A 13209-nucleotide genomic window follows, 5' to 3' on the forward strand; every position below is an offset into this window, starting at 1 on the left:
AATTCACTTACATCTAACTGAATTTAAAAGATTAAATAATAGTTCTGAAAAAGTTGGGTATTTAGTACCATAAAGTATATCTTGGTAAAATTAAGTCCTATTAGGAATATTAACTGTAATGCAGTAGTGAATGAAACCAAACCTTTAGGTATGAACACAACATTGTGTGCTGCGTGAATTCTACAGTTATTTGTTGTTGGGGTCACCAGCTCAGAAATCAAATAAGCACTGCCCCCTCTACAACACGCACGTGCGCGCGCACGGCCACGCACATTTTAAAGGAATTAACTTCATTTTCAGGGCAGGCGGCACTTATCAAGTTGAAAATCTTGCCTGCAAGGGGAGTTTGCGATGCCACGGCTTTTTTTTTTTTTTTTTTTTTTAGGTTACTGATTTTATTGAACATGTGACTGCATTAGACGCTCACATGGCTGCGGTGGCTGCATGATCCGCTTTAGTTCTTTAAAGTCCGGTGATCGGTAGCTCCCTCGGCAGCGACCATCCGGAGCAGAGGACCGCTGAAAAACACAGCGCCTACCCGGGACAAATCATGGCGAACAGCGGGCAGAAAGTTGTGCTGATCACCGGCTGCTCCTCCGGCATCGGGTTACGAATCGCCGTCACGTTGGCCAAAGATGAAAAGAAGCGTTACCATGGTAAATGCGCTTTCTTCTACATTGTTTCTTTGATCGGACCTATTAGTAGCAAGCCTATAATAGTGTGGTTCGCTCGAAAGCCTATTCCGTGTTTACTTTCCCCTTCAAAGCCGTGCTACTGCACCAAGCCTCCTTTACGCACAAAGTTCGGTTGAGTTTCATGCGCAACTCTCCGTCTTAACGCAAATAAGTGACTTAGTGTAGTGTCCATTGAAATAGCTAACCCTGGTGATATCGGATCCATATCCTTTTGTAAGGGCTGGGATTCAGTCGCCCTTTGGTTCAAGTATTATCATCTGAAAGCACAGTTTCCAGGGTAGGGCTCTGCAAGGATGCCGCTTGCCAGGCGGAATCATAAAAGGAGTCTTGTCAGTTCTCTTTCAAGTGACTTCTCCAGCACAAAGCCCCCTTTTATCACAGTGAATTGTAGACCGCCTGCTCCGGTTTAGTGCCGTGTCTAATGTGCCTATAGTCCCCTCACTGGAGCGAGTGTTGAAAGGGGGACAAAGTTTGAGACCTGTACAAGCGAGGGTTCACTCTGAAGCAAGGGCCTTGTTTGAAGTCTTCATTGGTGCATAGTGGAGTTAGGGTGTCCCACTTTGACATTGTTGGTCTGTGCGTCTCCTGTCCTTCTTCCCAGCCATAATTAATATCATTGTAAGAACTGGGGATCCAAAACAATGTCATGAACCCTCAGACAGAATTACATTAGACCACCTTTCCACCCCCACCCCGTTGTAAGAGTTTGTCTCAAGGCCCCCTGTGATGTTAAATGTGACTTAATGCAGAACTACGTAATTGGCTGTTGGCCAACAGTCAGTGAGGTAACAGTGAAACCAGGGACTTCAGTAGTTGTCATATACATTATCTAATTAAACTCATTTTAGACAAATGAAGCCGTCACTGCTTTTAGGAACCACTGTGCAAGACTTAGTTAAAGTTGTTGTTTTTTTTGTTTTTTTTTAATCTTTAGGGGTTGTCAGGATCTGATGGGATTTTCTCCCACAAAGTAAATGAGGAAAACAAAAGTGATTAACTGCTCCCATAACACTGGCTTGAGCAGATTTTTTTCACTTTGTGACCTGCTTTCAATAAGGCCACCTCTCAGCGATGAAGCTGATCTGCTCTTTTCCCATGATCTTGAGGAAATCCAGCAGAGATTAAATATTGCATTTTGCATAAAGTAGTAATTAGTTGCAGTAACATGCACCAAACTCAGAGAAACCCCAAAAAGACCTCTGTGTCTGCAATGCAATGTGGTTCATTCAAGAATGTTTAAGCAGCCCAAGAGTAATTCCTGCAGGAGCCAGAAGAACAATGGATCTCTTGTTCACTTCTCTACCAATACTTAAATCTCTTTGTTGCTCCATGGATTCACAGATCTCAGATCGTAAGATTAGGTTTAATTCGACGTCATGAGACGTCATGAATGCATAGTGTGTCTTTGGCTACTACAAGTTACATGACACAGGCCCTAGTTTAATTGGCATACATCATGACAGGTTAGCTCAGTAACATTTCAAGGCAATGCAAAACCTCTGCAGCATAGCAACCCCCCTTTTAATCTTGTTGATCCAACCCTGTTTCTGTTCAGACAAGAATCAGGTGAAGGTTTGCCTTTATCTGTCAAGGACAACAGGTTGATTCAGATGAACGTGTGAATAAGAGGTTGTTTACTCTCACTGATTGCCATTGTGCAACAGCACTGTCTTTCTTTTCTCTGCTAGATAACATCAGTCAGCACAGTGATAGCGCAACACACAACATGGAAGAATCCATGAAAGCCAGGTCAGCACTGTGCTGTTAGCTGCTGTCACTGGTCATGATAGATTCCTGTGCTGCATGTAGGTTAATGTTGCTCAGCGTGTAAAGTTCAGAGGAAATCAATTCAGTGTCCTGTAAACTGACAGGCGTGGTCATTGCTGGGAACTCTGACCCACACATCTGACTCTGTCACAACAGTGTGTGTGTGTGTGTGTGTGTGTGTGTGTGTGTGTGTGTGTGTGCGTGCGCTCTCTTGCTTGTGTGTCTTAAGGAAGTCATTTCGTGGTGGCACCACAGATAAGAGGTTTCTCAGCCCTGTCTCTAGCTTCATCAGTGTGACAATGGCTCCAGAGGTTTTTCTTTTACCTACAGAACACAATTATTCATGATTTTCAAACTGACTCCCCATCAAATAATGAATAAAGACAGTATGAAATTGAACAAAAATGTTAAACAAATTGACTCAAATAAAAAGTCAGCCTCATAATCCTGATGATTTGAAGTGCTCCACACACTCCTAAGGATTTTTATGCTGTTCCAAGTTGTCTTACTGTATGAATCTAAAGAACCCCAAAGAATAAAATTTTCTACTTCTCTGTCTCTCCCCAGTCATAGCCACCATGCGGGACCTGAAGAAAAAAGACAAGCTAGTGGAGGCAGCAGGAGATGCTTATGGCAAGACCTTGATGTTGCTTCCACTGGATGTGTGCAGCGACGAGTCCGTCAAGCAGTGCATCAATAATGTTAAGGACCGCCATATTGATATCCTGAGTGAGTGGGACACAGCTAAAACTGTGGTTTGTCCCCCGTATGTAGATAAACATCCTTCCAGCTGAAACAAAGCTGAAGCTGTATTTTAAATGTCAGAAATCTTAGCACGTCAAACAGTTCATTGGGTGCATGGTACTGATCTGTCACCTAGTCATTTCATGGTCCTTTTGTGAAACGGGGGCACTGAGTTGTATGTTGCTAGATTAATAACTCTTGAACAGGTAGTTCTTTCTTTAAACCTTTAGTCTGGATAAAGGTTCTATTTATAAACCTGCCTCCATTTTACTCTAAATCCAACATTACATTCCCCTTCACCTAATTACTCAAGACCCAGAGGCCCTTCAACATGGCCTGGTATTACATCACACCTCTGTGCTGTTGTCACACACTGACATCTGGTGGCAGTATCAAGTAATGCTATGTGTGATCTATCAAAGTGGGATCTATTCTCGTAGAAAGGCCAAGAGAACAGTGTGAACGATGCAGATATCGCTTCATGTTCAGTCAACAGTATCTTCTGGTAATTGTAGTGCTGGAGATGCCAGCAGTCTGTCATCTCTGAGTCTGTGTGTTTCCTGTCAGTCAACAATGCAGGTGTGGGCTTGCTGGGACCTGTGGAAAGTATCAGTATCGAGGAGATGAAAAAAGTATTTGAGACCAACTTCTTTGGAGTTGTTCGCATGATCAAAGAAGTGATGCCAGACATGAAGAAGAGGCGTTCAGGACACATCGTGGTCATGAGCAGTGTCATGGGTCTTCAGGGTAAGATATTTCCCCTGCACTCAGATATTGTAAATCAGTTTAGCAAACTATAGCATCACATTTTCAGATACAAATGACTGAAAAAAAAAAAAAAAAAAACATTTCTTCAAGTTACAACATATGCTGATCATCCAAGGCTCATACTGGGCTGTAAAAGATACAGTTTGTTCTTTTAGGATCTATTAAATTAGTGACACAAAATCACAGTTAATAATGCCATGCAAAATAATTTCAGTGTCTCTTAACAAACTTGAAAAGATTATAATTAAATTACTTATATAATATGAGCAGCACATCTGAAAAGAAAAATTTTAATTAAAACAAAACAAACCCTCCATTCTGGGATCAGTTCTGTGTGTTTAAACTCTTATTCTGCTGGTTATTACAGCATGAACACATGCAGTGTTCAGGTTCAGTCTCCTCATCATGTTGATGGTGTGCTGTTTTGAGTCAAATAACAAGCAGTTGTGAGGAATTTTTAGTGTTTGCTTTAACTTTGTTTGAAGTGCCACATGGGTGGGGTTTACCAGAGCAAGTTAAAGACAATCTAAAGTTATCAGTCACGTGGAAATTAGATAAACAGGCTTATATATTCTGTCTGGAGTTTGTATTGTCTCATATAATATCTGTCTACATGCTTGATTCAAGTGACTTCATGTGTGTATGATATTTGACTCATGTCTGCTGTTAATTGAGTATTCTGGAATTTGATAACACAAAGCGTTGATTATCTCTGTTTTGTTGGTTTAGGAGTGGTGTTCAATGATGTTTACACTGCCTCTAAGTTTGCCATGGAAGGTTTCTGTGAGAGTATGGCCGTGCAGCTGATGAAGTTCAATATCCGGTAGATTACACTCTTTCCTCTATTCTTCCTTCACATCTGTCTTTACTTTGTACTGTACTTGCTCCCTCATGGGCCTTTCTGCATCGGACTCCTCACAGGTTGTCCATGATTGAGCCTGGCCCTGTGCACACCGAGTTTGAGACGAAGATGATGGAGGATGTGGCCAAGATGGAGTATCCAGGAGTAGATGCTGACACAGTTCGTTATTTTAAAGATGTTTACCTGCCGTCATCCATAGATATATTTGAAGCCATGGGCCAGATGCCAGAGGACATAGCCAAAGTAAGGGTTGATACCAAATCTATGTCAGGATTCAAGAATCAATGTGTCTCTCATCACTAACTGGTTCAAAAACCCAACCAGCACTCAAAACTTTCTTTTGCTTCTTCTCTCTCCAGTGCATTCAAAAGGTTATTGAGTCGAGCAGCCCTCGCTTCAGGAATCTGACCAACAGCCTCTACACACCCATTGTGGCTTTAAAGTATGCAGATGAGACTGGTGGCCTGTCTGTCAACACTTTCTACAACCTGCTCTTTAATTTCGGCCCTCTCATGCACATCACCATGAGCATCCTCAAGTGCCTGACGTGCAGCTGCCTGCGTAGACGCACCATCTCACCCTAACTGAAGAGGGTGTAAATTCCTGCCTTTTGTCCTTACCCTCCCACTTTGTTGATCCCACCCAGTGCCTACTGCCTTTTCCTGAGCTTTTGGGCAAAGCAGGTAGAGTAGAGCCAGTCACTCTGGAGAGTGGAGGCGCCTTTTAGTTCAAAGACACTACCGTGATAAGCTTTGCCTGACAACATGCACAGTTGCACAAGTTTGTCATAGAGATGTATGCAGGATGACCTCATGTACTCACACATATACATACAGATGCATACATACACAAAAACACAGAAATACAAGCAACACACACACATTGGATTGTTGTACATACATGTTATAAAGCGAAGGCCATGCCTTAGTTATTGCTTTATGGGAGGAACTGAATAGTATGAAGTGGTTTGATGTCGATATCATTTTAAAGAGAACGTGAACAGAGACATGAGCCCATGGACAGAAAACAAAGCACAAAAATGAACTCAGTTAGAGAGAAAAACAATAAGATTATAGAGACATAATAATGCTATAATTTGTTGCATAGATAATTATACACTCAGGCTCTCCAGAGTTATACCGTATATGACAGAAACAGAAAGAATATATCTGCTTTTATTGTGTTGTGCCCTTAATTTCATGTTTGCCTTAACATAGTGTTCTCATGGTCATAACTGCTGTCCAATCATATTTTAAATCTTTTAATGAACTGGATGTTCTTGTTTTTTAAAGGTTTGTGAAGCGTTGGGTCAGATATGTTTAATCTAGCATCTTGATTTAGAAATAAACAGAATTCTGATTTATCCTTGTTTTTTAAGGATGTCAATGACAAACGTGAGCATTTTGACTAATAGTGTTTATTGGTAGAAAAGACTTTCTCAGGGTCTTTCTCACTGTCTGTAAGACTCCTTGGGTACCAATAGGGGGCAGTGTTTCACTGGTTTTCTCTGACAGCCAACCTGTGGATTTCAGAAGCAGCAGCGGAGTAGGAGCTGTAGTGTAAAGGAATTTGTGCTCAGTGGCCTGAGATAGACAAGTGCAAAATAACAGAATAGTTGCAATTTTTAGATTGTGATTATACATTGTTGCAGACACTGGCCTTTGTGTTTTTATAAGCAAATTTATGTAATTCATTGGATTTGTTACAATATGTTTCAATAATACAATAGTTAACATCAATTCATTACTGATTTTTGGAAGGTTAATTGGGAAGCGTAGATATTCCTTAGTGGTAAACAGTATTGAAAGTGTTCATGTTACAACAGTATCTCAGCTCACAGAGACTTTAAGCTATTGGGATTGTATTCAGGTAAAGACACATGGTGCCTCTTGCAGAGCACGTACTTGTTTTTGCATATGCATATTTGTGAGTGAGCATGTCTGTGCACATATGCACACATTAGCATGTGTTTGCATGCATGCGTGTGTGTGTGTGTGTGTGTGTGTGTGTGTGTGTGTGTGTGTGTGTGTGTGTGAATGTGTTGTATGAGCATGTCTATGGGCCAAGTTAGTGATCTGTTGATGGATATAAAGAGGTCATGGCCTGCTCCCCATCAAAACCCCTCCCTTGAACCCCCACCCCTCTCACACACACACCCTGCTTTGTGCCGTGTGAGAGAATGTGACCTGGTTCCCATCCCTGAGGAGGGGTGAACCCTAATGACGGCCTCCTCAGACACATTGCGCAGCCCTATCCTCCCTCTCCAGCTGGCCCCCTTAGCCCATCAGGCCGGGACCCCCTGGTCCACATTGGGAGAGGCCTGCGGTCTGGCCTGGATTGCCTAGCCAAAGTTTGTCCTGCCTGCACACACCCTGTCCCATCCCAACCTGCCATGGCCTGCCATGTCCAGGCTGGTTACACTCACACAGTCTGACTGCATGGAGCTCTTCATCAGAGGACAGTGCAACTGGTTGCAGACCTGTAGTTTCTGTGCAATGTACAATGAGCGCAGCAGCTCAGCTCTGTGTATGTGTCTTCATCAGAGGCGACAGCTACGCACAATGGAACAAAGCCGCTGTCAATCACAATCAAATGGGTGTGTGTGCAGGGGGTGGAGGAGAAGGGGGGAAGGGAATCTGAGGAGTTTGGGGGAGGAGTCTCTGTGCCCTGAATGTTCAGGGGGATGCCAAGACCCAATGTGGGACGCTGAAGGCGAAGGGCAGGGGATGGGTGGGGGCTTTCGGGCACTGAGGGGTGGGGGTGTGTTGCATTTGGGAAAATGAGAATTGGGGTGCCCAGGCCTGAATGGAAGACCTGTTTACTAATTGAATGAACACAGGAGTTACAGCAAAGTCTCATTAAACAAGAGGTCTTATCAAACCATTGTTGTGTACCTTTGTTTCACAATCAAGAACGTAATTGCAATATAATGAGGGCAGCGTGACGTGTTTCAGGCTTCCCTTAATTGTAACCCTGTCACAATACTGAGCCACTAAACAGGCATAAGCTCTGTCTTCATGCGCCCTCGCCGTGTACTGACTAACAAGCCACTTGCATTCTTAGACAAGGAATTTAGAGTAGAGGGGAAAAAAGTGAGCCTCGTCTCTGGCATGTTACTAGGATACAATCTTTGCAATCTGTCTGCCCTCTCTGTTGCCGGGTTCATTGCTGGTTCAGGCATTTTACTCCATCCTCTTTTCACTGTCATCATCACTAGACAACCACACCTAAGCCTGACTCAGAGAGTGATGAGATGCACTGGGGAGTCAGAGATTGAAAACAAAAGGGAACTGCAGAGGTCTGGAAATTGTGAAAATGGGGCAGAAAAAAAGAAGAGAGAGCAAGTGTGAAAGAAACAGGAAGCAAAAGAAAGTCCCGGTGCTGGGGGACGCTGGCATTAAGTGGAGCTGATGTCTAGACAGGGTGCTTCAGTCTGATCCCAGGTCAGGATGGATCAAAATAAGGCTCCACTTATCTTTTTCTGTTATTGCTTCCCTGGCAATCAAGGATCCTCATAATTGTGAAGTGTCACAGACTGGAAAACAGAACCGCCATATGACTTGATCCTGGGATCCTGAGAAAAAGCTATTTAACATAGTTGCATGTGAGTAGAGATGTAGCCACATGGGACATATCACTATCCATAAAGCTGATCTGGAGTGTGAAGGGAGCCATCATTCTTTATATAGTCAAAACAAGAGAAGCCGAAGTTGCCCTGTGGCTGGCCTGTGGTGGCTGGGACCACAAGGCCAGCAGAGGCCACAGGGAGAAACAAACACCCAGCGTCTATCTGTCCTCCCTACCTCTCTGTCCTTTCCTTTTCTCCTTCCTGCTCACTCACTCTCTGTCTCTCTGTCTGTCTGCCCTCTCCTCCGTCCATCTCCATAACTCCGCTGTGCAGTGACCTCTCACAGACCCAACGTGGGTCATTTGTTTATTCAAACATGGAGAGGGAGGTCATCATCTCTCGATCTGAGTAGAACTGCTTGTTTGCGAGGCCTCTCAGATCGTTTAGAGGTCAGAACGTAAATCAAAAGAATCTTGGCTCTTGCCGGCCAGTCATACACATTGTTTTACAGACACAGAACCGCTATTGTCATCATTACAACATTAGCGTTGTCCCTTTCCCGAGTGCTCTTCCAGAACATAAACAATCCTGCAGGAATTTCCAGACTGGCACTCAGTTTGCCCACTACTGCTCCGTTTTGTTCCGCTCTGTTCACTCTCTCAAAACTACCAGCTCCAATGACGGTGAAACACTGTGATTAAAGGGTTCAATCTGTGTACAAGTATTATAATTCACAAACAAGGGGATGATGGTTGATTGTGCTGGGCTTAGAGATGATGTAATCTGAGCAGGGGTAATATGATTCTCTTGTTTTTATTGTGGACAATGAGGTAAGATATGGTGTTATATTCCACAAGAGGAGTCTGACAGCAAAGCCGCTGATGTCAGTGCACAGATTTTGCTCAAAACCTGAAATTCCTGTTTGTGGGCAAGACAAGCTGAGGGGCACGGTGAAGACCAAAAACCAAAAAACACAGATTAAAGGATAAGGAAAGAACCCCCACAAACATTGCATTGGTACACAGCATTCATGTTAAGTGTGCTTGCACTCAGACAAATCACACTTTTCTCACCATTCTGTGAACTCACATTTCTTCCTGCAACATATCATCTTTCTTTTGGTTTCTAACCTCTTCCACCATGGATCAGTTGTTTCTCTCCTTCAATGTTGTAATTAGACGTCTGGGAATTTTGGTGTGGAGCATTTATATTTTTAATTTACTGAAAAATAACCATATGCTTTGCTTTCTGCTTTGACCGACACCAGGGAAGGAATATTTTCAACTGAGGGATGATTATCCTTTTAATTAGCTTCCCAAGGATGGCTGTGTTTTTCTCGTATGCCTCTCAGCAGTGTGTGAGTGAGTTTAATGAGTGTTTATGTGGATTTGTGTAGGAGTCAGGGAGAGAGGACTCATAGATAGATAGATAGATAGATAGATAGATAGATAGATAGTATGCAAAGAGACAGAGACAGCTACTCTTTGTGTGAGAGACAGTGACCTCATCAAAGAGTCTATCAGTATTGAAGTTTGTCCTTGCCCGGCAACCCTGGCTGTATCCCAGGCCCTTTTTCCTGCCAGAGCGAGAACCTTGCTCTGTACCCCATCAGCACTGCCATGAATCTGATCTATTCACTGTCGTCATCCATAAAGATGAGAAACCAAGCAGGGTGCGGGCACACCCATGCCAGGAAGCCTGTCTTACCCCAAAGAGCCCACATCATTGTTTATTCAGCTTGAGTGCATCATATCTTGGCAGGCAGAGTAAGAGAATAGACATTCAAAATTTTAGTTCATAAGAACATCATCATAATGTAGCTTCATGTAGCTCTGTCAAGTATAAGGAATCACTAAAATGACTCTTGTGCACACTTTCGAGCTCCTAGACTGGAAGAAAAACAGAAGGCATTCTGGTCATCTGCTTCATTCAAGAGCAGATGAACAGTAAACTTTGTGCTGCATTCATGTATCCACAGAGGCTGATTTTTTTTTTTTTTCTTCATGAAAACAAAAGAATGCCTCCGTCTATTGACCATGAAAAGATGTTCATAGATTTGTCCCCAGTGAAGAGATGTCTTTGTTGGTTATCTCCATTGGTGAGCCGCCTCCATTTGGCTCTGCCTAATCAGAACACAAACACGCCTCTGTCATTTGGCCGCTCTCTCTCTCACCCTCCATCTCCCTTTCTTTGAGTCTGTCTCTTATTAACGAACACTACAAATTGGATTCTATTTTCTCCCATCTCAATTCATTTTCACGTCTATTTTTTATATCCCCTTTCCTCCTTGTTTATGGGTGTGTGCACATGTGCAATAGAAAGAAAGTCGCCATACTGTCATTCCCTCCTCCCATCTTTGTCTCGGTTTTCCTTCTTTCATCTTCCTTCTATCTAATCTGCTCATCTATGGTGTGTGGCTCTCCCAGAGGCACAGACACTGAGGCCTGGAATACTTTAACTTTGCTTGTCTGTGCACAGCCTGGTTTCGGTTGCTAGAGGGGAAGTGTTGCAATGTAAAGAGAATCCCTGAGGGAGAAGATGCCTGGTGAGTACAAGATGGTCGCAACCTGAACATGCTCAAGATTACAGTCTCTTTAGACAACAGAAACACGATCCAGAGCCAAACAACCATCATATTCATCCGAATATAGCCACAAAATTAAGGTACATTGCAGAGATAAAGCGTGACAATTGGAAATTGAACAAGAAAAACACAAGTGTCAGAAAACTTGACCTGAATCAGATGTGCAAAATACATGAATGTCTTTTGTTTGCACCATTCAAAAATAAAACATTTTGCTCATTTGGTAGACATAGTCATTAAAAATGTGCTTCTGGGTCTGCCCTTCTGAATCCTATCAAAGTGTTCTTTTCAGAGTTGGAAGGTATATAGCTACCAGCCATAAGCACACACATGCCTGTTCTTCGGGGAATGGAGGGATGTGGTCATTTTAATGTGTAAACTATCCAGAGCAGGTTACGTCACTTTAGGTTCTGTATGCTGTCACTGGATCTCATAAAAAGCAAGTTTTTTTCCTGCAATGTACACACAACCCACAGTTTGTTCTCACTTGACTGTACTGAACATTTCTCTCTTTTTTTTTTTTTTTTTTTTACAGGTTAACACTTTCTGTGGCAATGTTACAGCATTAAGTTTTAGTGTTGTGAATATTTCCAGTGGTCATTATAATCTAACGCATCTTAATTTTATTCCACGTACAATACCCTGTAGTTCAAAAGACGGAGGTAAAGAAATAAAGACGTACCTTAGTGTATAGTTGAAGTTAGATAGTTAGTTAAATATTACGTATGAAATTAATGACACATCTCAAAATGCAATATTGTGTTGTAATGATATACGTTTGAATGCAGGCTTACTCTTATCATCACTTGGGTTTTATTCTCCATCTTATTTTACGTTACTTTTCCATCCCTGTTATGTTCTTTCTATGTCTTTTTTATGTGAACAGGTGATTTCGTTGTTTGTGAAGCACTTTGAGCTGCAGTTGTATGAAAATTTCTGTACAAAAAAAGAAGTTTATTAGTACTAATTATTATACTGTTCTGTGTGCAGAATTTTGAGTCTTATTTTCAGAAATGGATGTCAACAATTGAAAATTGCTCCATTTACTGAAAGCACATTATTTTCCTTGTCTATAATGTACACAGTCATGTGTCTTATAGCCGCATATTTCTCAATACTGAGTTCCCGTTTTCAACACACCTGACAGTAAAACAGCTGTAGACTGTGAATCATTTTTCAGTCACTGACCACTTCTTTCAAAATTCATGAATACTTTACTCGAACTCCATTTCTGGAGCACATTTTGCATGTTTACGAACAGTACAGTATGCTTTTGAGATTAACTCTATATTCAAACAGACAGCGACATATTTGAAATATATATATATATATAAATACACTAACCACAGTTTGCTCCTATTTCAGCCATAGGACTATCCAGGTGTTTCTACGTGTATGAATAGAGAAAAGAACTGGCTACAACATAAAGAAAGTTTGAAACCCACCATAGCCGTCTGAGGCCTTTTGCTGTGGAGAGTCCATGTTCTCCATGTGTTCTCTTTGGTTTCCTCTGGGTGCTCCAGTTTCCAACCACCATTAAAAACATGCATATTAGGTAATATGAACACTCCTGCCATTGCCCTGAACTGCCATTGGCCACAGAACTGGAACTGGTTCCCAGCCACTTCACTGTAGCTTCCAACTGCTTCTAAAATAGGTATGGTCCAACCCAACATTTGGCTGTAAGGACTAATAAAGAAACAGAAAAATAGTCCGGATAGACTAAATAGAGATTTTTCATTACAGTTCTTGAATTACTGCAGGATCATTTTCAATGTTTTGGAATTATTCTTTGCAAAAACAGTAGTAACAGAAAGCATACCAACGGTGCCAATCTTTTTTTTTTTATAATGGATAGTGATGGTTTTGGCCAAAAAGCAAACATCCTTCAAAGACAAAATGATATGTGCATTCTGTAATGGCACTATACATGTTGGCAGTGCTTTTAGGATACTGTGACAAGATGAGAACAATTTCTCAAGAGAACATTTGCTTGTGTTATGGCAGAGTATAAAGTGTGAATAATGTGTGTATAAGTCTTCAATAACAGACACATGAAACAAGCCTGGTTATATTCTGTTTTTTGTTTTTTTTTTCAACCCAAGGCATCGTAGTCAGGGGCTGAAATTCAAGAACATGAAGAGATTCTCTTATGAAAAGCAAATAAGATGACTCTGTGCAGGAATGTTTTCCCATCTTAAGATAATCCCAGGAGTTCAAG

General features: G+C 41.9%; 1 protein-coding gene across 1 annotated transcript; it reads left to right on the forward strand.

The window, feature by feature from the left end:
- Positions 1-225: 225 nt before the first annotated feature.
- rdh8a (retinol dehydrogenase 8a) lies at positions 226-6225 on the forward strand. The gene is made up of 6 exons (XM_076753474.1): positions 226-656; positions 3030-3191; positions 3774-3953; positions 4704-4797; positions 4896-5079; positions 5196-6225. The coding sequence occupies exons 1-6, from the start codon at positions 551-553 to the stop codon at positions 5418-5420; spliced, it is 951 nt and encodes a 316-aa protein (XP_076609589.1). The 5' UTR covers positions 226-550; the 3' UTR covers positions 5421-6225.
- Positions 6226-13209: the final 6984 nt, after the last annotated feature.

The sequence above is a fragment of the Chaetodon auriga genome, chromosome 16, assembly GCF_051107435.1.
Source record: "Chaetodon auriga isolate fChaAug3 chromosome 16, fChaAug3.hap1, whole genome shotgun sequence".
NCBI classification, from domain to species: Eukaryota; Metazoa; Chordata; class Actinopteri; order Chaetodontiformes; family Chaetodontidae; genus Chaetodon; species Chaetodon auriga.